This window comes from Aegilops tauschii, chromosome 2, assembly GCF_002575655.3.
Source record: "Aegilops tauschii subsp. strangulata cultivar AL8/78 chromosome 2, Aet v6.0, whole genome shotgun sequence".
Classification (NCBI taxonomy): Eukaryota; Viridiplantae; Streptophyta; class Magnoliopsida; order Poales; family Poaceae; genus Aegilops; species Aegilops tauschii.
In genome coordinates this window covers 548,583,209-548,608,872 of record NC_053036.3, presented here as the reverse complement: position 1 = coordinate 548,608,872, position 25,664 = coordinate 548,583,209, and the positions used below count along the sequence as shown (strand labels likewise).

General features: G+C 39.8%; 1 protein-coding gene across 1 annotated transcript; it reads right to left on the bottom strand.

Annotated features, from left to right (window-relative positions):
- Positions 1-1,991: 1,991 nt before the first annotated feature.
- Positions 1,992-5,793, bottom strand: LOC120974673 (uncharacterized). Its single transcript, XM_045233799.2, has 12 exons — positions 5,575-5,793; positions 4,824-5,404; positions 4,436-4,654; positions 3,680-3,796; positions 3,548-3,589; positions 3,368-3,463; positions 3,200-3,292; positions 2,874-2,984; positions 2,701-2,733; positions 2,565-2,615; positions 2,393-2,470; positions 1,992-2,280 (listed from the first exon to the last, which is right to left on the bottom strand). The coding sequence occupies exons 2-12, from the start codon at positions 5,382-5,384 to the stop codon at positions 2,275-2,277; spliced, it is 1,407 nt and encodes a 468-aa protein (XP_045089734.1). The 5' UTR covers positions 5,385-5,404; positions 5,575-5,793; the 3' UTR covers positions 1,992-2,274.
- Between the last annotated feature and the right edge of the window lie 19,871 nt (positions 5,794-25,664).

Sequence of the window (25,664 nt, the reverse complement as noted above, 5' to 3'; positions counted from 1 at the left end):
GCCTGAAGTGGAGTCGCCCTACAAGATGAGAAGCCCGAGAAAGGAGATCAGAACAACAACAAAGGACATTCCAATGCTCAGAGAGCGAGCACGTCGACTACAGGACCAGGAGACGATATGACCACGCACCTTCCTCCCTTGACGAAGGGGAACCCTTTCCCCTCGTCCAGGCTTGTGGACGCCGCACCGTCAACCGAGAGGAGGCGCTCGCCCTAGAGCTGGGAGGAATGCGGACCGGAGTACACCTTCGTCTGTTGATCACATGATCACCTATTGCGCGACTTTGAGAGGTACTAGCGATCGCCTATACACGCCAGTTTGTGGGCCGCAACCCATTAAGCCCATCCATTAAGAGGATTCGAATCTCCTCTGCTTGAAGTAGACTGGATTTTTACATGCGCTCCGAATTGGTCGGGTTCCCGGGTTATCCTGGTTTTCTGTTTCGTTTTTCTAGTCCGGGTCTTCGTTGGATTATTTTTTTTATCTGGTCTATTGTCATATTGTCTTTGTCTTTCAATTTTTTGTGTGTTTTTCTTCTTTTCTATGTTCTGTTTTGGTGTTTCTATTTTAGTGTTGATGGAGTGGTTTCGAGACAGACAAACGAAGTGACCTACAACGTTGTATACAGAAATTCCTCTGGGATTTATATGGGTTCTTCTGCTATTAGATGCTTATAGGCATTATAGACCCGGCAATCCTCAAGGCTCTGCCGTGTCGGGAGGCAATGGCCCTAGCGCTACATCTTGCATTAACTGGTGTGATAGTTGCTTCTGATTGCCAATGAGTTGTCGATAACATAAAATAAGGTTCTGGAGGAGTGTACACCAGCATCATAAAGGAGATAAACGCTACGGCGCATCAGTTTCATCATTGCTCTTTCATCTTCGAAGGGCGAGATACCGATTTAGAGGCTAATAGGGTTGCTAAACACACTTTTGGCTTAGATGTAGGGGTCCATCTTTGGCCTCGGACACTGTTCCCATGTGCATAGAGAGCCTGGGGATAAGGGTCGCCTAGGCCCTAGTTCCGTTTGATGGTCCTCTACTGCAGCCAACGAGCCACCGGTTTCCCCATGAAGTTGCTCTGCTGGAACATCCGTGGGTTCGGCCACTTGGGCCGGCGCCGCCAGTTGATTGAATACCTGAGAGAGGAAGACATTGATATTGTGGGTCTATGGGAGACGATCCGTCATGACTTCTCCGTAGTGGAGTTGCAGGGCCTCACTAGGAGGCCTTTTGCCTGGCAATGGCTTCCGGCCACGGGCCACTGAGGCGGTATTCTGCTTGCGGTCAAGGAGGACTCGTTCATCGTGGATGACATGGACAGCATGTCGCTAACTGACCGTCGATTAAACCTCACATGTGAGGTGATAATGGTTTACGGCCCCGCTGGTCACGGGCGTTCGGTCGCATTCCTGGCGGAATTGCACGCTAAGGTTGATCTTGGTTCGGAAATATGATTGTGTATATCGCATAGTTCCGCTCTTATAGCGCTTCGTCTATGTCGCATAATTCCACTCTTATAGCGTTTCGTCATGTTTTGTAAATGGGGAAGCGATATACTGTTCGTGTGGGGTCACATTCATGAGTATGTGAATGCAAGAAGTAATGTATTGAAATAGCAGCATTGTGCAAAAGCGATACTTTCTATCCTTCTTGCTAACTGTCTATTCTTCTACTCGCTTGTTGAACCAGCAATGATGTTAGGAAAAAAATAAGGGTAGAACCGTGGAACAGCAATGATGTGAAGAAAAAGGACAGATCCAATTGTTCTTCTCAGCGATTAAAAGACATCAACGTTGTTCTTCTCAGCAATTAAAAGTCATCGACGATATCTACAAGAGGAGAAAATGTATACCGGAAGCCTTTACTCAAAAGGTTAGTTCTTGTATATTTGATCCGCATTGAAATTTCATGTTGCTAGACCTGTTGAATCTTCTCTTTCAATCTGTGCAGTATGAAATATTCTTATTTGAAATCTTACAATGCAAATAAAAATGAAGGCACTAGCTTTTACATACATACAAAGTGTTGTGTTAAATTACAGGGACCGAAGCTTACTATTATTAGTAGTACTCAGTTCCTGCGACTGAAACTTACTTAATGCATCATTTTGGATTATTTGTTCAGATCCCAAATGTACTATACTACTGTACTTTGTAAGAGCTACGAGTCTGATCTAGTTCGTTGTTCATTGCACCAGCGAATCCATGAAAAGACATCTTGAAGAAATGGAAGCTCCAACGACGAAAAGCCAGGCGCAATATGTATCTTCTTAAACCTTTAAAGGTAAAATCATACAACGCTGTTAGGGCGTGCATATAATTTGGTTACCATAGACAGAAAAGATATCAAGTTATACGCAATTATAAACAAAGATTAGGATACTATACCTCGGTAATCAATCCTATAGTTTTGGCAATGTCAATCTTCTTTCTGATATAGTCAGCAAAGAATTTGGGTTTTATCCTCTGTAAATAAATGATATTTTCTTAGCATAACGGTATTTTTGAAATAACATGTATATATATCATATCAAGATGCAATTTCTTTCGAGCACAGTACCAGCTTTTTAACTTTCTCTGTAATCAACTCCTGAGCTTTATCCTCTGATATCTAAGGCAATCAGACGTGAAATCAAATCAAATATAAGGACATTTAATCCACTGGATCAATCCCACACGCATATCACAGTACTTACTTCCTTGGGAACTCTTGCCGTGCAATGAAGAAACTGAAAAGGTGAAGAAAAGAAGCAAAAGAGATAAGCATGCACGTTACAAATTCTGGGCTTACAGTTATCTGTGAAGCAAAAGAGATAAGCATGCATGTTGCAAATTCTGGGCTTACAATTATCTGTGAAGAAGAGCCTACCTCTAGTTTCATAACGGAATGATCAAACTCTATGGCATACTCAATGCTATCTTGCCGCGACGGACACTTGTTCAGTAAATAGACTTCCTTCAAAGCATTTGTGAAACTCTCCTGTGCATTGTTGAGAAATGAGAATTACATGGATACTCATAAAAAACAAGCATTACTGTATACATATACAGGGTTCATAAGCAACACGAATTAATCAGAATTACATGGATACTCAATAAGTGTGCAGAAGACTGGGTTACAATACTGAATTAATCAGAATTACATGCATACTCAATAAGTGTGCAGAAGACTGGGTTACAATACTGAATGCTAACCTTTTGTTGAGTGACTCGCTTCCAAATCTCGAAATGGAGACCATCGGATCCGTTGCACCACCTAGCCTCAATGCCCATGTAAGTAAGACAATCCTGCATGGAAATAATGAAACTGTTAAATGCAAAACCACGCCAAAATTAAGTTAGTGATTATGCTAGAGATCATACACTGAAGCCAATACGAACTAAATGAGTTGTGATCTTGGGAAAGCGAGTGGCAATCTTAGTTGCTTGATAAATTCCTCTGGTCCGTATTTTGCTTGCCTAAAGAACAGAGGAAATACCATTGGTGACGTAACATATACAGAAAATTGCCATTCCATGATTTTTGTGCAGTCATGTACTTACAGTAGGAGAAGTATCGTTAACCGGTAGACAATCTTTCAACCACTGTATCAAGATAAAAAGAGAGGTTGTTAGTCCCATAATAAAAATCTAATGATTGCAGGAATGCTAGTCTTGCGATTTTGCGATGCACACCTTAAGTTCCCTTAATAATGTTTCAAAGTACTCGATGTATTCATGTTGCATCTCATAGCTATGGAAGTAACTGCGGTACAACTCGCAATCAGCGTACTCCCAATCAAAAACAACACCCTACATGAAAATGAAGGGAAAGAGGAAGCATGATTTAGAATGACAAATAACATATGCCTTAAATAATAAAAATATAAATAGAGAGAAGATAACAAGAACAAGGTTTGATACAGGACAAGCAAAAATGTACTACTATTCGTAAAAGAGTATGTTGGTTCTCTTTAAATAAATATATTAAGTCACAATACCATTTCCAACAGAAAATATGCATAGGACTGCTTTGGCAAAAGAAATATGAGCATCAAGAAAGGCAATAAAGCGGAAAGAAAAATATCCTGGTTGGCACTATGCTGAAGTAGTCAGCTGGCCAGTTTTTAACAGAGGCCGATAATTCAATGATGTACATTTTCCAGCATAAAACATTATGAAATGGACCATCTAAGGAAAAGATAATTAACACCCAGTAAATGTATCATGAACTCATCAATAACCCCAACATGTAAATTGCTCTGTAATGTAGATCCTTACATAATAGATAACTTTTTAACCCTTCTCTGAAAACAGAACACACAGATCATTTGTGTATATCATGGTGTTGAAATTACGACGAATGGTTCTAAATAGCCATACTAACACAATGGAACACCAAAGGCAATTAAATGATTACAGGAACACTCAATGATCAGTTTATATACGTACATGATCCCGAGGCACTAGACGCTGGTAGTCATTCAGGCAAGCAAGCTTGCAGAGTTCAGGGTGGAAGAACCAGTCTAATACACCTTCTTCCTCCAAGAAGCTAAAATATCGCATCTTCACGAGGAAATCTGTAGGAAATTCTTCGCTGTCAAGAAGCTCCATAGGGCAATCTTTCAGTTCATCACGGCACAACTCATTCTTGGACTCCTTTTGTGACAACTGTAGGCAATGATATCACCATTGGATCAAATTAGATATGGATACGAGTTTTAAGAAAACCAGCATATGTAGGATAGAACAAGTAACATAAATTCACAAAATGCAAATGTACAGATTGAACAGCATTTTTAATAGATGACTGAAACATAGAGGCATGGATGGATGAAACCTTGTGGGATCTGATGCGGTACACCGCGTGGCGGATGTCGATGTCATAACGATCTGTATCATCCAGTCTGATGGAAGTATCAACGGAGGGGTCGGGAGGCAGATTCATCAAGCATTCATAGTACTCCTCAAAGCCAATATCATCTGCCACTCCCAACTTGTTCAACTTTTGGGTTATGTACTCCAGTTCTTTATCTATCTTGATTGCGGCGGATTCTTGACTCTGTTCCTGGATGGCAACAGTGCTGCCATGGTCGTGAGCATCGATCGGGCGGCTGGTGCATTCATCGGAACAGCGGGAACTCGTTCTTGCTTTGACTAGTGGCGTGGTTGTTTTCGTTGGAAAAGATGCACTATTGCCTTTCGTGTGCTTTTTCTCTCCTGTAACATCTGCTTCAGTTTTGTGCTTCTTCTCTCCGGCAAGACGTGCTCCAGTCTTGACAGGCCGCTGGATGCCCTGCGCCTGTCGGCGGAGCTGATCAGGGGGGCATGTCTTCTCCATTGCACCATGCTTCCGTGGAACCGGGCCTGTATCCACCTTCTCCCTTCGCTTCTGAGACATCTCTCCGGCAATGTTCTCGCCTACAAAGATAGTAAAACTAAATCTCGTTCTATCCGTGGTGCTGCATCATCGCCAAACCCTAGCTAACAACGGAGATGAACGAGCAAAATCCAAACCGATTAATGTTGTAAAGAACATCCAATGAAAAACCAATTGGGGGGGGGGGGGGGGGGGGGTCACGGAGGGGTACCGGCGGAGCTATTGGTGGCGACTGGCGAGCGGCGACCCGACGCGTGGAAGTTGCAAGTGAAGGTTGTTTCCCCTCGCCGGAGGGACGGCTGCGGCGGCCACAGCGAAGTTGGCTGCCAGAGGATCGATCTGACACGAGAGAGGGAGACAAGACGGGGGGCGGCTAGAAGAAGACTTGAGGCCAGACGCCAGAGGCCTGAAGCGTCGCGGGAGGCGGCAGACGGGGGCGTAGGTTGCCCACCTCTCCAGCTCGCAGATCCAGTATTGGCTCGGTCTGTTTATACTCCACCGGTTATTTTCTTTTTTTACTCTTTTTTCTTCCAGTTTTCTTTCTTTTATTTTTCCTTTTTTTATGTTTATTTTTTCTTTTCTTTTTATATTTTTACCTTTTCTTATATATTTTTTACTTTGTATTTATTTTTCTTATTCTTTTTCAATTTTGGGAATATCTCTCAAATTTGTGAACATTTTTGAAACCGTGAACATCTTTCGAAGTTGTGAAATTGTTTTCGAAATCATGAATATTTTTCAAAATTCGTGAACATCTTTTACAATTCGTGAACATTTTTCAAAATTGTAAACATTTTTGGAATATGTGGTTTTTTTATAATTGTGAATGTTTTTTCAAACCCATGAATATTTTTAAAATCTGAGAACTTTCTTTTTGAAAATTCAAGATTATTTTTCCTGTTTCCATGAACATTTTTCAATAAGCGAACCTTTTTTAGCCGATAAAGTGTTTTTGGAAAATTTGGGAACGATTTATGGAATTCACTAACATTTTTTTTATTTTTTATAATATTTTATAAAATTCATGAACATTATTTGAGTCCGTGCAATTTTTATCAAATTCATGAACATTTTTTGATTTACTGAACATTCTTTCAAATCACGAACATACATATTTTGTAGGGCAATCTTTGGAGGGTACAATTGCTCCTTCAGTAAATTTTCAAGCCCACTGCAGAGATCATTGCATACAAATATAACTAGTCACATTCATAGCTTAGCTCGGACCAGAAAATTTTGTCCCCTCAATGCTCAATATAAATATCAACCAAAGATCGTAAGTACAAATGAAACATAAGAAATACTAACTCGTATGAGGGACTCACAGTATCATTTGTCCTAGCGCACTAGTTGGAGCACTTCCTTTCATTTTAGACTAAAACATCGTTGTAGGACCAACTTTTTTCAACCAAACAATTAGAATGGCATCAACTCACAATATGACAAATATGGGAAACCATAGTCATCATACATGTTCTCCACTTTGACGACATTTACACATGTCGAAAATTCTTCAAGAGGGAATATGATTCAGATGGTGCATTCTTCTTAATTAAACACTGGGACACTATCGACCTAATGATGTACTGCCCCTTGAAAAACTTAATGGGACTGCGATCAAAATCAAGGTGTTTGATGACCAACGACATAACAGGTGCATCGCATAAGGCATGACCAGAGCCAGTCCAAACCATTTTTGGACCCGGGGCGATGTGAGACCATTATTTTTTATACCAAATATTTATACTTATTTTAAACTAAGTGTATCATATAACAATTTTAACTAATATAATTTTTATATTACTTAGCCACATAACAATGTTTTCAAATAATAGCTATATTATTCGTTACTATACAATTTTAATACATCTTTGAGAATTTTGATTCTACAAAATTTGAACTCTAAGGTATACCAAAAAATATTTTTTTCTAACTAATTTTATAATATTGCATAAATTGTATAGTGTATATACATATATTTGCATATCCATTCACGTGTCCATATATCTTTCAATATTATTGAATGTCGTGGTAGAGATTTATAAATCATAAATATTTTAATAGAGGTTTCTACTGTATATCAGGCAACCATATTCGTAGAAACTTCTAGGGTATATCTAATGTGACATCCAAGTTGGGTGCAGTGATAGAGTCATCTAAGAACCTACTATGTTCTTAAGTGTACTTTTGCGTATGATTCGATTATATCTGACATGATCATCTAGATTCATTTAGTTTGATTTGGTGCAAATGAGATGTACTATCTATTTCTCAAATGAAAAATTATGGATTGGTTTCAACAATGAAAACTAATTATCATAAATTTCATTATGATATAAAGACATCTATCATAAAAAGAGACTAGCGTATCTAAACTTTCCCAGGTGAGTTGGTTTGCCTCCGCGTGGTATAAACTATTAGTACGTGTTGTCAACTTACGCTCCTGCAAATTGAGCCTCTATTTTATGCATTTAATAATCTTTCAAATGTAATTTATAATTATATAGTGTTTATTAGTATAATTTATAGTTGGGGCACTCCCCTCTTGGGGCCCGGGGCGGTCGCCCCTTTTGCCCGACCTATGGGCCAACCATGTGCATGACTCAAGATGGGGAATACCACGCCTAGCTAATCTATCCGCCCTAGAACCCCCGATCTAACCAAACAAAGTGGGGGCATTGGCACGTGCATCTACTCCGGTCGCCCCGGACGCACGCCGAAGCACAAAACTGTAGGCGAAGACATCGCACAGGTACCCATAAAAGCTCGCTACTTCTGGTTCGTACCTTTGAGACGAAGGGGGGACCTAAGCCGAATCGGACACCCAACAACTCATGTGCGCCGTCGCCGAGGTTACGACTACGGTGGTGGAGAAGGACCACCAGATTCTGGTTGAAGCAGCAGATCCTCGCAGCACGGGCCGTATGACGTCGGCGGAGACGAAGAGGCAGGGGGCGAGGAAAGGGGATAGGGTTTTGGCCCTAGGTGGTAAGCAGGGGGAAGCTTATTTCCATTTCCTAAAATCGAGCATGATAACGTTTTTTTAGGGAGAATAGGGGAACTGAGTGGCTCGGCCTTGTTGTGGGTGTGGCTTCGCGCAACGGCCCGACAATGGTTACAGTTGATAGGAAACTCTTTTCCTTAGGGTAATTTTTTTCCTACTTCTTTGATGGGATTTCTCTCTCTTTTAATTAGTACTCTTGTTGGTCAAAGGAATAGCCGTTTATCTCTCCTTTTCATCAAACTCAAAAAAATATTCTAACTTCTCTTCTCATTCGCTAATGTTTTTAATCTCCTCTTCTCAGCCGCGTCAGAGATGGATCCGGCATGCTGAGGATCTTGCAAAAACCAATGTTGATGGAGCGGTTTCGAGACAGACAAACGAAGTGACCTACAACATTGTATGCAGAAATTCCTCTGGGACTTATATGGGTTCTTCCGCTATTAGATGCTATAGGCATTATAGACCAGGCGACCCACGAGGCTGTGGCATGTCGGGAGGCAATGGCCCTAGCGCTACATCTTGCATTAACTGATGTGGTAGTTGCTTTAGATAAGAATATTTGCTAGAAGAAGACTTGAGGCCAGAGGCCTGAAGCATCGCGGGAGGCGCCACGGTGGGGCAGATCCTATTCGGCGCCTAGGTCCAGTCTTTGGGCCGACCCAATTAGGATTTATTCTAGAACCTTCCCTGAACCGATTTTTTCTTTTTTTTTCCTTTTTTTTCTTTATGTTTCTTTTTTCCTTTTTATTTTACTTATTTTACTTATTTCCTTTTTCTTTTTCAATGTTGCGAACATCTCTCAGTTTCTTGAACATTTTAGAAATCGGAACATTATTAGAAGTTGTGAAATTATTTCTGAAATCATGAATATTTTTCAAATCCATGAACACTTTTTAAAAATTCATGATTTTTTTAAAATCGTGGACATTTTTAAGAATTGTGAATATTTTAAAAAAATGCAAACAATTTTAGAAATTTATGAACATTTTACTATTGTCATGCACCTTTTTTGAAATGCATGAACATTTTTCGAGTTCATTATTTTTTTTGAATCAGTGAACATTTTTTATAGATAAAGTTTTTTCTAAATTTGGGATTTTTCTTTTGAAATTCATGAACATTTTCCTTTTTTTATTTTTTTCGGAAAAATCATGAACATTATTTGCATCTGCAAAAAAATGTTCAAATTCATGAAATTTTTTGAATATACGAAAATTTTACAACATCACATACATTTTTGAATATGCAGACATTCTTTCAAAATCACAAACATTGTTTCTAATGCACGGAAATTTTATGATTTGTTGAACAATTTTCCAGAATCATGAACATGTTTTTCTGAATTCACGATCACTTAATGATGTCTTGAACATTTTTTTTTCAAAATTGACAATTATTTAGAAATTTGGAACTTCTTTTTAAATCCTAAACTATTTCTAAAAATAAATAAATGGAAAACAGGGGGCGTCCCGTCTCGCACATGAGATGGCCCAAACAGGGCGCACGGGGGGCTGGGGGTGCACGTTTCCGCGACTTCCGGCGCCCAGGTCACCAAATAGGAGCTCCCAACCGGTGGGACTATATGGGGAAAAGCGTTTGCAGTTGCTCTCCTCCGGATCCGAAGCTAGAGTTGTTCACGGTTTCTCGACGACTTTTATTGCTTTGGACAAGGTCTCTGGAGGATTTGGTCCTACATTGCACAGGAGGATTTTGCTACTAGTAGATTTTCTTTTATTTTTTCTTCAGAAAACGAGGAATCGTTTGACAAGTTTTTTTTAGAAATTACGCATCATTATGTCAAATTACAAACATGAAACAACGAAAACCATGTTAGAAAAGGAGAGACGACGCATGTCCAGGAACATTTGCAAGAAAACTCTATCGAAGTAGATTTCTGCAACCGCCATCCTTACCACTCGCGGTAGACGAAGAAGCACACCCATGAGGGCTTGTGAATCGAAGAAGAGGCCTGCCACTAGCATGGTAATTGTCGTTGTGGCGCGTTGACAGGGGATCATCGCGGTGCTCTTCAAAACCCGGATCCGCTTCATGCCATCTAATAACCCACAAGTATAGGGGATCACAACAGTTTTCGAGGGTAGATTATTCAACCCAAATTTATAGATTCGACACAAGGGGAGCCAAAGAATATTTGAAGGTATTAGCAGCTGAGTTGTTAATTCAATCACACCTGGAGATTAATTATCTGCAGCAAAGTGATCAGTAGCAAAGTAGTTTGATAGTTTTGATAGTAGTGACAGCAGCAATAGTAACAATAACAGTGATAGCAGTAATTTTGTAGCAAGTGTAACAGTGATGATAGCAGTAGTAACTTAGCAGAAACAATATGGAAAAGTTCGTAGGCATTGGATCTGTGACTTGTTGGATGATATTCATTATGTGACAGTTATAACCTAGGGCGATTCGGCACTAGCTCCAGTTCATCGATATAATGTAGGCATACATTCCGTAAATAGTCATACGTGCTTTATTAAAAGAACTTGCATGACATATTTTGTCCTACCCTCCCGTGGCAGCGGGGTCCATATTGGAAACTAAGGGATACTAAGGCCTCCTTTTAATAGAGAACCAGAACAAAGCATTAACACATAGTGAATACATGAACTCCTCAAACTACGGTCATCACTGGGAGTGGGCCCGGTTGTTGTCACTCCAGGGTTGCCGGATCATAACACGTAGTAGGTGACTATAACTTGCAAGATCGGATCTAGAACATGGATATAATGATGATAACATAAACGGTTCAGATCTGAAATCATGGCACCCGGGCCCAAAGTGACAAGCATTAAGCATGGCAAAGTCATAGCAACATCAACCTAAGAACATAGTGGATACTAGGGATCAAGCCCTAACAAAACTAACTCGATTACATGATGAATCTCATCCAACTCCTCACCGACCAGCGAGCCTACGAAGGAATTACTCACTCCCGATGGGGATCATCTTGGAATTGGCGATGGAGAAGGGTTGGTGATGATGAATAATGAAGATCCCCCTCTCCGGAGTCCCAAACGGACTCCAGATCTGCCCTCCCGAGGAAGAATAGGGCTTGGCGGTGGCTCCGTCTCGTGGATCGCAATAATTCTTTCTCCCCGATTTTTTTTCCTCCAAAAATAGGATTTTATAGCGTTGGTTTCAGGGTCAGCGGGGCCACCACGTGGGGACAACCCAGCTGGGTGCGCCAGGAGGGGGGGCGCCCTGGTGGGTTGTGCCCACCCAGGTGCCCCTCTCTGCCAGGTCTTGACTCCAGAAATTCTCTTTTATTGTATAAAAATTCCTCGCAAAGTTTCGTTCCATTCCGAGGACTTCTATTTCTGCACAAAAACAACACCATGGTAGTTCTGCTGAAAACAGCGTCAGTCCGGGGTTAGTTTTAGAGTCCAAAACAAGAGGAAAAGCGTTAGGAAAAGTAGATACATTGGAGACATATCAACTCCCCCAAGCTTAAACCTTTGCTTGTCCTCAAGCAATTCAGTTGATAAACTAAAGGTGAAAAAGAAAAAAGTTTTACGAACTCTTTTGCTCTTGTTTGCATAAATTAGCTTAAACAACACCCAGGTTTTCAGTCAACATTATAACTAACCATGTCGTCAATAACTCTTGAAGATTATAATGACTCATATCAATGACATAATCAGCTAGCGAGCAATAATAAGATATCTCAAACGGCAACACGTTGTCAAAACAACCATGATATAATATGACAATAGTGGTATCTCGCTAGCCCTTTCTGAGACCGCAAAATATAAATGCAGAGAACCTCCAAAGTTCAAGCAGCGTCTAAACATTGTAATTCATGGTAGAAAAGATCCAGTCATGATGCACCCAACGTTAGCTACACACAATGCATAAAATCATGACAGCTGTGCTCCCTCAGTTTCTGGCGCTTGTTTTAGAAGGTGGTGACACAACATAAAAGTAAATAGATAGTCCCTTCGCAGAGGGAAGCAGTGATTTGCAGAGGTGCCAGAGCTCGATTTTTAAAACAGAGGCAAATGATTATTTTGGGACATGCACCCTTCTCATTTACTTCACGACTATCAGTTATCAATATCTTCCATGCTAAGCATGCTAGTGGCGGTTCCCAAGCGATAAAAAGTAAAGGTTTTGACTCCATTGGGAGTTTTTGTTTGATTATTCGAGCGATTAACTCTTTTTGTATTTTGCAGTTTGGGACTGGGCATCCCTAATACCGCCCTTTTCTCGTGCGATGGCGAGTGAATAAACACTCGAGAATAACCCGCTTAGCATGGAAGATACTGACTACCTCCTGTCGTTCCATGAACGATCCAGGCACACAAAACAGATATTTTTTAAAAGTTTTTAGAGGTGGCACATGCAAATTTACTTAGGACAGCAGGGTAATACCGCATATAGGTAGGTATGGTGGACTCATTTGGAATAACTTTTGGGTTCAAGGTTTTTGATGTACAAGCAGAATTCCCACTTAGTACAGGCGAAGGCTAGCAATTAGATTGAGAAGCGTCCAGCTAGAGAGCAACAACGATCATAACCATGCATTATGCATAAGTAACATGGACACTAGCATGAGTAGGATATGAACACCATGAACATAAATATCATAGAGGCTATGTTGGTTTTGATTCTACATGCATGAACATGTGTCAAGTCAAGCCACTCGAACATTCAGAGGAGGATACCATATCATCATACTACATCACAATCATTTTAACGCAATGTTGATATCCAAGATAAATCGTTATCAACTCCCAGGTACTTATGCATGGCATGAGAAACTATAATCTCTAATTGTCATTGCAAACATGTTTAATCATAATGGGCTGAATCATGGATACTAGGTTAAACATATTTACACAGACAGAACAAGTCGAGTTCATACTAGTTTCTTTCTGCCACAGCCAGTTCATCGAATGTCGTCATTATTGCCTTTTACTTGCATGACCGAACGATATGAAAATAATAATTGTGCAAGAGTGTCATGGACTAAGCTGGAATCTGCAAACATTTTATTCAATAGGAGAAGACAAGGTAAAATGTGCTTTTTATTAGTTCAACAATTATTCATATGAGAGCCACTCAACATTTTCATCGTGGTCTTCTCCTCGGTACAACTCGAATAAAAAGAAAAGAAATTCAGAGAAACACACTGAAATATTTTTGGAGTTTTTGGTTTTCTTGAATCAAGCAAACAAAAGAGAAAAGCAAAAACGAGAAATATTATTTACACGGGAAAGCTCCCAATAAGCAAAATAGGAACAAGGAAATTTTTTTGGGTTTTCTTTTTAATGCTACTACTAAGCATGCATAGAAAGTAAATTAACTACAACTTTTTTTTTTCTAAAGTTTTTTCAAACACACAAGAAGAAACCAAGAAAATAAATCTAGGCATGGATGATACAATGAAAAAGTGTGAGCACCGACAAATGGAATAAGTGAACATGAATGTAAGGTCGGTGGAAACACGTACTCCCCAAGCTTAGACTTTTGGCCTAACTTGGTAGTCGATCAGTAGCCCGGAGGGTAGTAGTCGGCGTGGTAGCCCACAGAGGCTCTTGGTGCGGACGCCTCCCCCCCCGTGCTGCCTCTACTGCTGCGTTGTGAGCTCGGGCCTCGCTCTCAAGAACAAAATATCTTCCCTTGCTGTGATAATCAAAAAGGGCAGGCGCAGGCAAATATGTTTGCACAGCAGATGTTTGGTTAAACAAAAGACTATAAGTGAAGTTATCAGCCTTTCCCTTGAGAATCTTATGGTCTTTTAAGGTGTTAAAATCTAAATACTGCGTGGGTAGGATAGAGAGGTGAAGCACCCAGCCCTCGTGCTAAACGCGTGGCATAAATTCCACCATAGAACCAGCCATTGTTAGCGTTGTGTTGAAGTCTGCGTGCAACAATGGCTGCAAGGTTATAATTCCTTTCACTGGTGAGAGCAGTATGTATGAGGCTCAAGTGTGGAGCACAAAGCGTGCTACAGTCTTGCTTGACCACTATGCATTTCCCGTTAAATAATGCAAAGTACTGAATTGCGGGAAAATGAATGCTCTTTATTCTACCTTGTGTCACTCCCCTCCTTTCACCATAACAAAGACGAGTCAAGAATGTTTCGAACTCAGCCTTTGGTGGTTCGTCAAGCGAACCCCAACACGGGAGCTTGCAGTGGTAAGCAAAATTATCTAGTGAGATGGTAAATGGATTATCATAAAGCATAAACGACACCCTAGACTCACGTGGAAAATATTTAAATCCTTTGACAAATGATTCAGTGAGAAGTTGTGTTATTCACACTTATCTGAAAGGTAGGGACGGAGACCAGCATTGTGAACATATTGCTCAAATTCATCCTTTATGCCCACACACACCATATACTCATCGCAAGGCCATAAGCATGTTTTGGTGGTGGTATCTCGCGTGGAACTTTTACTTGGTTCAACATAAGACCGGCGAGCAGAAATGTCACTGGAAGATGCCCCCAGGATCGTCTCCTCGAAGAACTCCTTCCAAAAAGGTTCATCATGTCCGCGTACAATTTTCTGAAAATAAAATTTTGGGGTGACAAAAATTTGTCAACAAAACTTTATAAAATTGATAGCAACTACTCACAGGGATGCATAGAAGCCATAGCAAGCATTCAAACTACTTAGAACACTAAGAATTTAACATGTAAGCACATCTATAGCAGCACCAAGAGTAGCTAATTATTCAAAATATAAACCATTAAAGCAAAAACTAATTGGACAAATGGTGGAGTCACATACCAAGCAACAATCCCTCGAAACAGTTTCGGAAACGGAGCTTCGAGCAAAGAGATTGAAATCCGCGGGTTTGAGCTCAAGAACACGGGAGAGAGAGCAATGGAGATTTTTTCTGGAGGTAAGTGATGATGTGGGATGAAGAGGTAAGTGAGGGGGCCCACGTGGGGACCACAACCCCCCACCAGGGCGCGCTCGGGGATCCTGGCGCGCCCAGGTGGGTTGTGCCCACCTGGTGCACCTCCCTCTGGTATTATTTGCACCAGAAATTCAGAAATATTCAGAAAAAATCGTGTAAAATTTTCAGGGTATTCTGAGAACTTTTATTTTTGGGTCATATTTTATTGCACGGGAAATTCAGAAAAACAGACAAAACATGGCATTTTATTTTATTTAACTAATAAAAACAGAAAACAAAAGTTAAGGACAGAAGGTAGTGCTTACTGAATTCATCAACTTCATACCGTTCAAAAATGATCCATTAATAAGGTTGATCAGGTCTTATTAACAACCACTTTCGACTAGCATGTGATAACCCACAAGTATAGGGGATCAATTGTAGCCTCTTTCGATAAGTAAGAGTGTCGAACCCAACAAGGAGCTAAAGGTAGAACAAATATTCCCTCAAGTTCTATCGACCACCGATACAACTCTACGCACGCTTAACGTTCGCTTTACCTAGAACAAGTATGAAACTAGAAGTACTTTGTAGGTGTTGTAGGCTAGGTGCAAGATAATAAAGAGCACGTAAATAAAAACTAGGGGCTGTTTAGATAAATACACAACTAAGTTAGTTTTAGTAGAGAGCTTTTTGTCACAAGAAAGTTATTTGTCCCTAGACAATCGATAACTAGACCGGTAATCATTATTGCAATTTTATTTGAGGGAGAGGTATAAGCTAACATACTTGCTCTTCTTGGATCATATGCACTTATGATTGGAACTCTAGCAAGCATCCGCAACTACTAAAGATCATTAAGGTAAAACCCAACCATAGCATTATAAGGCATCAAGTCCTCTTTACTCCCATACGCAAACAACCTACTTACTCGGGTCTGTGCTTCTGTCACTCACGCACCCACCATAAGCAAATCATGAACATATTGCAAACCCTACAGCGGGGATCCCTCACGCTTGCCCGACACGGAGAGCACCATAGGATAACACCAATAATAAAACATGCAACTCAAACCAATCACGATCATCAATTAATCCATAGGACAAAACGGATCTACTCAAACATCATAGGATAGCCATACATCATTGGGAAATAATATATAGCGTTGAGCACCATGTTTAAGTAGAGATTATAGCGGGTAAAAGAGGGGTTACACCGCTTCATAGAGGGGGGAAGAGTTGGTTATGACGGCGGTGAAGTTGTTGGTGTAGATCGTTGTCCCGATGATGGCCCCGGCGGTGTTCCGGCGCCACTGAGAGAGAGGGGGAGAGAGCCCCCCTTCTTCTTCTTCTTCTTCTTCTTCTTGACCTTCCTCCTAGATGGGAGAAGGGTTTCCCCTCTGGTCCATGGCCTCCATGGCGGCGGAGGGGCGAGAGCCCCTCCGAGATTGGATCTCTCTCTCTGTTTCCTTCTGTTTCCGCGCTCCCTGATTCTTCCCTTTCACCGTTTCTTAAATTCCCGAAGATCCGTAACTCCGATTAGGCTGAAATTTTGACAAGATTTTTATCCGGATATTGGCTTTCTTGCGGCAAAAGAAGGGCACCAACCACCTTACGGAGTGGCCACGAGGGCCCAGGGCATGCCCTACCCCCGGGGCGCGCCCCTCACCCTCGTGGGCCCCTCGGGCATCGTCTCGTGTTGATTCCACTTCCCAAAATTCACATATATTCCAAAACAATCTCCGTAAGTTTGTATCCCGTTTGGACTCCGTTTGATATGGATTTTCTGGGAAACAAAAAAAACATGCAACAAACAGGAACTGGCACTGGGCACTGGATCAATATGTTAGTCCAAAAAGTAGTATAATAAGTTGCTAAAAGTATGTAAAAGTTGTATAATATTGGCATGGAACAATAAAAAATTATACATACGACGGAGATGTATCAGCATGAAACCGAAGAACTTTCATAAATCACTAAGTTACCTCAATGGGGATATGTATTTCCCCAATGATACGTCTCCAACGTATCTATAATTTTTGATTGTTCCATGCTATTATATTATCTATTTTGGATGTTTAATGGGCTTTAATATGCTCTTTTATATTATTTTTGGGACTAACCTATTAACCGGAGGCCCAGTGCCAGTTTCTGCTTTTTTTTGCCTATTTTAGTGTTTCGCAGAAAAGGAATATCAAACAGAATCCAAATAGAATGAAACCTTCGCGATGATCTTTCTTGGACCGAAAGCAAACCAGAAGACTTGGAGATGAAGTCGGAGATGCAACAAGGCAGCCACGAGGCAGGAGGGCGCGCCCAGGGGGGTAGGCACGCCCCCACCCTCATGGGCCCCTCGTAGCTCCACCGATGTACTACCTTTGCCTATATATACTCTTATACCCTAAAAACATTAGGGGGAGCCACGAAACCACTTTTCCACCGGGGAGAGGTAGCAAGAAGGATTTCTGGCGCCGTTGCCGGGGAGATCTATGCCAAGTCAAGACATACCAAGTACCCATCATAAACCCTTCTCCCTCGCATTACAGTATTTGCCATTCGCCTCTCGTTTTCCTCTCCCCCACTTCTAAAACGATTTTCGAAAACCTTTGCCTTTTCTTCGCCCTCCTTCTGTTCGATCTTGTGTTACCATGTACCTTCTTTTTGCTTGCGTCTTCGCTTGCTAAAAGTTTATGGATCCTCATCCACTTGCTAATCTCTTTAAGAGATCCAATTATTATGAATCAATTGCTAGTGAGTTTTGTGCACTAGATTATCTTCATGCAGTTTTGCTTGAAGAGACTTGAAATTCGTGAATCTAAAAATTGTGATGAAGAAATTTATGAAGAGACTCATAATAGCCCCTTGAATAAAAAGCATGATTGCAATGATTTTACTATAAATTCTATTTGTGTCAATTGTGCTAATAACATGCAAAACCCTAAGCTTGGGGATGCTAGTTTTGCTATGTCCACTACTTGTTGCAATGATCATGATTGGGGTGATTCTTCTTATAATCTTGAAAATTTATTTAGGCCCCATGATGAATATGAGATTGATAGTAATGTTTGCAATAATATTGGAAGTGGTTTGGAAGAGTGTCAACTTTAGATCCCACATATTTGGAGAATGTTCAACCTTATGAAGTTATTGATAAAAGTGGGTTTGGAGAGGTCGTGACTTTAGTTAATGTTAATCCCACTATTTTGGAAGAGTGAACTTTGCATACATGTGGATCGTGTTAATAATATGTTTTGTGATAGCTATATTGTTGAATTTTCTTATGATCCTACATGTAATTATATGAGAGAGGAAAATATGGTTGTAGAAATTTTCATGTTACTAAATTACCTCTCGTTATGTTGAGATTGCTATTGTTTCTTTCCGCTTCCTTGCATATGCTAGTTTTTGTTTGCCTTGATAATTTGGTTGCCTATAAGATTCCTATGCATAGGAAGTATGTTAGACTTAGATGTGTTTGTCACGTGTTTTATGATGCTCTCTTTGTGCTTCAATTGCTATCTTTTATGTGAGCATCATTTAACTTATCAATGCCTAGCTAGGGGCATTAAACAACAACGCTTGTTGGGAGGCAACCCAATTTTAATTTTTGTTCTTTACTTTTTGTTCCTGGTTAGTAATAAATAATTCATCATGCTACTGTTATGATTGTGTTTTTTATGTTTTAATTAGTGTTTGTGCCAAGTAATGCCTTTAGGATCTTCTTGGATGATAGTTGTTTGATCTTGCTGAAAAACACAGAAACTTTGTGCTCACGAAAATAATTTTAGTAAATCACAGAAAAGAGCTTTTGCCCTGATTCTTTTTGCAGTAGATTAATATAAAAAATTTCCTGGTCGTACTAATTTGGTAGAATTTTTGGAGTTTCATAAGTATTCTACCAAATCAGATTTCTACAGACTGTTCTGTTTTGACAGATTCTGTTTTTCGTGTGTTGTTTGCTTATTTTAATGAATCTATGAGTAGTATCTCGGGGGGGGGGGGGGTATGAACCATACAGAAGTTGGAATACAGTAGGTTTAACACCAATATAAATAAATATGAGTTCATTACAGTATATTAAAGTGGTTGTTTATTTTCTTATACTAACGGAGCTCATGAGATTTTCTGTTGAGTTTTGTGTTGTGAAGTTTTCAAGTTTTTGGGTAAAGGTTTGATGAATTATGGAATAAGGAGTGGCAAGAGCCTAAGCTTGGGGATGCCCAAGGTAACCCAAGGTAAAATTCAAGGACAACCAAAAGCCTAAGCTTGGGGATGCCCCGAAAGGCATCCCCTCTTTCGTCTTCGTCTATCGGTAACTTTACTTGAGGCTATATTTTTATTCACCACATGATATGTGTTTTGCTTGGAGCGTCTTGTATGATTTGAGTCTTGATTTTTAGTTTACCACAATCATCCTTGCTGTACACACCTTTTGGGAGAGACACGCATGAATCGGAATTTATTAGAATACTCTATGTGCTTCACTTATATCTTTTGAGCTAGATAATTTTGCTCTAGTGCTTCACTTATATCTTTTTAGAGCACGGTGGTGGTTTTATTTTATAGAAATTATTGATCTCTCATGCTTCACTTATATTATTTTGAGAGCCTTTTAGAACAGCATGATAATTTTCTTTGGTTATAAAACTAGTCGTAATATGATGGGCATCCAAGATGGGTATAATAAAAACTTTCATATAAAGTGCGTTGGATGTTATGAGAAGTTTGATACTGGATGATTGTTTTGAGACATGAGGATGGTGATATTAGAGTCATGCTAGTGAATTAATTGTGAATTTGAGAAATACTTGTGTTGACGTTTGCAAGTCCCTTAGCATGCACGCATGGTAACCGTTGTGTAACAAATTTGAAGCATGAGGTGTTTCTTTGATTGTCTTCCTTATGAGTGGCGGTCGGGGACGAGCGATGGTCTTTTCCTATCAATCTATCCCCTAGGAGCATACGCGTAGTGCTTGGTTTTTGATGACTTGTAGATTTTTGCAATAAGTATGTGAGTTCTTTATGACTAATGTTGAGTCCATGGATTATACGCACTCTCACCCTTCCACCATTGCTAGCCTCTCTAGTACCGCGCAACTTTTGCCGGTACCATAAAGCCACCATTTACCTTCCTCAAAACAGCCCCATACCTACCTATTATGGCATTTCCATTGCCATTCCGAGATATATTGCCATGCAACTTTCCACCGTTCCGTTTATGATGACGCGTTCCATCATTGTCATATTGCCTTGCATGATCATGTAGTTGACATCGTATTTGTGGCAAAGACACCTTCATAATTCTTTCATACATGTCACTCTTGATTCATTGCACATCCCGGTACACCACCGGAGGCACGCATATAGAGTCATATTTTGTTCTAAGTATCGAGTTGTAATCTTTGAGTTGTAAATAAATAGAAGTGTGATGATCATCGTTATTAGAGCATTGTCCCGTGTGAGGAAATAAAAAAATAGGCCAAAGCCCCCCCCCCCCAAAAGGGAGGCCAAACGCCCAAATAAAAAAATGAGAGAAAAAGAGAGAAGGGACAATGCTACTATCTTTTTTCCCACACTTGTGCTTCAAAGTAGCACCATGATCTTCATGATAGAGAGTCTCTTATTTTGTCACTTTCATATGCTAGTGTGAAATTTTCATTATAGAACTTGGCTTGTATATTCCAACAATGGGCTTCCTCAAATGCCCTAGGTCTTCGTGAGCAAGCAAGTTGGATGCACACCCACTTAGTTTCTTTTGTTGAGCTTTCATATATTTATAGCTCTAGTGCATCTGTTGCATGACAATCCCTACTCACTCACATTGATATCTATTGATGGGCATCTCTATAGCCCATTGATATGCCTAGTTGATGTGAGACCATCTTCCTCCTTTTTTGTCTTCTCCACAACCACCACTCTATTCCACCTATAGTGCTATGTCCATGGCTCACGCTCATGTATTGCGTGAAAGTTGAAAAAGTTTGAGAATACTAAAGTATGAAACAATTGCTTGGCTTGTCATCGGGGTTGTGCATGATTTGAGCATTTTGTGTGACGAAGATGGAGCATAGCCAAACTATATGATTTTGTAGGGATGAACTTTCTTTGGCCATGTTATTTTGAGAAGACATAATTACTTTGTTAGTATGCTTGAAGTATTATTATTTTTATGTCAATATAAACTTTTGTCTTGAATCTTTCAGATCTGAACATTCATGCCACAATAAAGAAAATTACATTGATAAATATGTTAGGTAGCATTCCACATCAAAAATTCTATTTTTATCATTTACCTACTCGAGGACGAGCAGGAATTAAGCTTGGGGATGCTTGATACATCTCCAATGTATCTATAATTTTCGATTGTTCCATGGTATTATATTATCTATTTTGGATGTTTAATGGGCTTTAATATGCTCTTTTATATTATTTTTGGGGCTAATCGATTAACCAGAGGCCCAATGCCAGTTTCTGTTATTTTTGCCTATTTTAGTGTTTCGCAAAAAAGGAATATCAAATGGAATCCAAACGGAATGAAACCTTCGCGATGATCTTTCTTGGACCGAAAGCAAACCAGAAGACTTGGAGATGAAGTCGGAGACGCAACGAGGCGGCCACGAGGCAGGAGGGCGCCCCCCACCCTCGTGGGCCCCTCGTAGCTCCACCGACGTACTTCCTTCGCCTATATATACCTTTATGCCCTAAAAACATCAGGGGGAGCCACGAAACCACTTTTCCACCGCCGCAACCTTCTGTACCCGTGAGATCCCATCTTGGGGCCTTTTCCAGCGATCTGCCGGAGGGGGAATCGATTACGGAGGGCTTCTACATCAACACCATAGCCTCTCCGATGAAGCGTGAGTAGTTTACCACAGACCTTCGGGTCCATAGTTATTAGCTAGATGGCTTCTTCTCTCTCTTTGATCCTCAATACAAAGTTCTCCTCGATGTTCTTGGAGATCTATTCGATGTAATACTCTTTTGCGGTGTGTTTGCCGAGATCCGATGAATTGTGGATTTATGAACTTGATTATCTATGAATATTATTTGGTTCTTCTCTAAATTCTTATATGCATGATTTGATATCTTTGCAAGTCTCTTCGAATTACCGGTTTAGTTTGGCCTACTAGATTGATCTTTCTTGCAATGGGAGAAGTGCTTAGCTGGGGGTTCAATCTTGCGGTGTCCTTTCCCAGTGACAGTAGGGGCAGCAAGGCACGTATTGTATTGTTGCCATTGAGGATAAAAAGATGGGGTTTATATCATATTGCTTGAGTTTATCCCTCAACATCATGTCATCTTGCCTAATGCGTTACTCTGTTTTTATGAACTTAATACTCTAGATGCATGCTTGATAGTGGTCGATGTGTGGAGTAATAGTAGTAGATGCAGAATCGTTTCGGTCTACTTGATACGGACGTGATGCCTATATTCATGATCATTGCCTTAGATGTCTTCATAATTATGCACTTTTCTATCAATTGCTCGGCAGTAATTTGTTCACCCACCGTAATACATGCTATCTTGAGAGAAGCCACTAGTGAAACCTATGGCCCCCGGGTCTCTTTCTTATTATATTGCATCTCATTTATTTACATCGCATCTCGTTTACTATTGTGCAATCTTTACTTTCCAATCTATACAACAAAAATACCAAAAATATTTACTTTACTATCTTTATTAGATCTCACTTTTGCGAGTGGCCGTGAAGGGATTGACGACCCCTTTATTGCGTTGGTTGCAAGGTTCTTGATTGTTTGTGTAGGTACTAGGTGACTTGCGCGTTGTCTCCTACTGGATTGATACCTTGGTTCTAAAAAATTGAGGGAAATACTTACGCTACTTTGCTGCATCACCCTTTCCTCTTCAAGGGAAAACCAACGCATGCTCAAGAGGTAGCACCCAACAATAAGTATTTCATATTTCTTTTTGATAGTAGGTAGAGGTATTTGAAAACTTCCAATAGTGATTGTCGGAGATTTTTCAATAACATTAATACCATTCACTTGGAATTGTTTCTTCGGAAAGTGCACCGTATGCTCAGTGCCATTAATATGAAAAGTGACCTTGCTTTTATTGCAATCAATAACAGCCCCTGCATTATTCAAGAAGGGTCTACCAAGGATAATCGACATGTTGTCATCCTCGGGCATCTCAAGTATAACAAAGTCAGTTAGAATAGTAACATTAGCAACAACAACGGGCACATCCTCACAGATACTGATAGGTATGGCAGTTGATTTGTCAGCTATTTGCAAAGATATCTCTGTAGGTGTGAGTTTATTCAAGTCAAGTCTTTTATATAAAGAGAAAGGCATAACACTAACACCAGCTCCTAAATCACACAAAGCAGTTTTCACATAATTCTTTTTGATAGAGCAAGGTATAGTTGGTATTCCCGGATCTCCAAGTTTTTTAGGTACTCCATCTTTAAAAGTATAATTAGCAAGCATAGTGGAGATTTCAGCTTCCGGTATTTTTCTCTTATTTGTGATGATGTCTTTCATATACTTTGCATCAGGAGGCATTTTCAAGATATCAGTCAAGCGAGTACGCAAAAAGACTGGCCTCAGCATTTCAGCAAAGCGTTCAAATTCTTCATCATCTTTCTTTTTAGTTGACTTGGGTGGAAAATGCATAGGTTTTTGAACCCACGGTTCTCTTTCTTTACCATGTTTTCTAGCAACAAAGTCTCTTTTGTCATATCTTTTATTTTTAGGTTGTGGGTTATCAAGGTCAACAGGTGGTTCTATCTCAACATCATTGTCTGGTTCTTTATCATTGGTTGGTTGAGAGTCTCATGAACCTCATCATTATCTTTTTCATTATCAGTAGGTGAGTGTTCATTACCAGATTGAGTTTCAGCATCACAGCTAGAAGTTTCATTATCATTATCATGAGGTTTTTCTATTTCAAGTTCACTAGAAGTATGCAAAGTCCTTTCATTTTTCTTCTTCTTTTTCTTTTTATAAGGACTAGGTGCACTAGTGTTATTTCATTGTCAATCTTGTTCAATTCTTTTAGGGTGTCCCTCAGGGTAAAGTTGTTCCTGAGTCATTTTACCTCCTCTAGTTGCAACTCTAACAACAAAGTCATGCATATTATGATTCATTTCATCAAGCAATTCTCTTTGAGATTTAGTAACTTGTTCTAACTGAGTTTGAACCATAGAAGCATGTTTTCCAACACCTCTAACATCATTTGAAATTTTAAATAACAAGTCACTCAAGCGAGCAATCATATCAGAATTATATTTCAATTGTTTCATAACATTTGCATTGAAGTGGTCTTGTTTTCTAATGTAGTTTTCAAACTCATAAAGGCATTGACTAGGATGCATATTGTGAGGATTATCATTATCATTGAACTTCATAAGATAATTCACCTCTACTACCTTAGGAAATGGTGGTGTATTAAGCCCATGTATTTCTTCAATAGGAGGTAAATTTTTTAACATCCTCAGCTTTAATACCTTTTTCCTTAATAGATTTCTTTGCCTGTTGCATATCTTCAGGACTGAGATATAATATACCCCTCTTCTTCGGAGTGGGTTTAGGCGGTGGTTCAGGAATAGTCCAATCATCATAGTTTTTCAATATATTATTCAATAATTGTTCAGCTTGTCCAACAGTTCATTCCCTGAAAACGTAACCAGCACAACTATCTAGGAAGTCCCTGGAAGCATCGGTTAGTCCATTATAGAAGATATCAAGTATTTCATTTTTCTTAAGAGGATGATCAGGCAAGGCATTAAGTAACTGGCAAAGCCTCCCCCAAGCTTGTGGGAGACTCTCTTTTTTAGTTTGAACAAAGTTAAATATTTCCTGTAAGGCAGCTTGTTTCTTATGAGCAGGAAAATATTTTTCAGAGAAGTAATAAATCATATCCTGGGGACTACGCACACAACCAGGAGCAAGAGTATCGTACCAAGCTTTAGCATCACCCTTTAATGAGAAAGGAAATAATTTGAGAATAAAATAGTACTGAGTTTTCTCATCATGAGTAAAAATTGTGGCTATATCATTCAACTTAGTAAGATGTGCCACAACAGTTACAGTTTCATAACCATGGAAAGGATCAGATTCAACCAAAGTAATTAACTCTGGGTCAACAGAGAATTCATAATCCTTATCATCAATAAAGATAGGTGAAGTAGCAAACTTAGGATCATATTTCATTCTAGCATTCAGAGTTTTTTCTTTATACTTGTGTAGTAATTTCTCTAGATCATCTCTATCTCATTACAACCAAGAATATCTCTAGTTGTTTCTTCACTCATAACATAACCTTCCGGTACCTTAGGCAATTCATATCTAGGAGGGCTAGTTCTAGTAGGTGTTTCAGGAGTTTCAGTTTCAAGCTCATCATCAGATTCAACAACATCATGTTTTATTACTCTAGCAATTTGTTCATCAAGAAATTCACCAAGGG

Excerpts from the sequence above, each read along its gene's own strand:
- LOC120974673 (XM_045233799.2), bottom strand. The coding sequence starts at position 5,384 with ATGTCTCAGAAGCGAAGGGAGAAGGTGGATACAGGCCCGGTTCCACGG. Across the intron at positions 4,655-4,823 it reads ACCGCATCAGATCCCACAAG|TTGTCACAAAAGGAGTCCAA; the intron begins GTTTCATCCATC and ends CATTGCCTACAG. Across the intron at positions 3,293-3,367 it reads TAGTTCGTATTGGCTTCAGT|GATTGTCTTACTTACATGGG; the intron begins GTATGATCTCTA and ends ATTTCCATGCAG.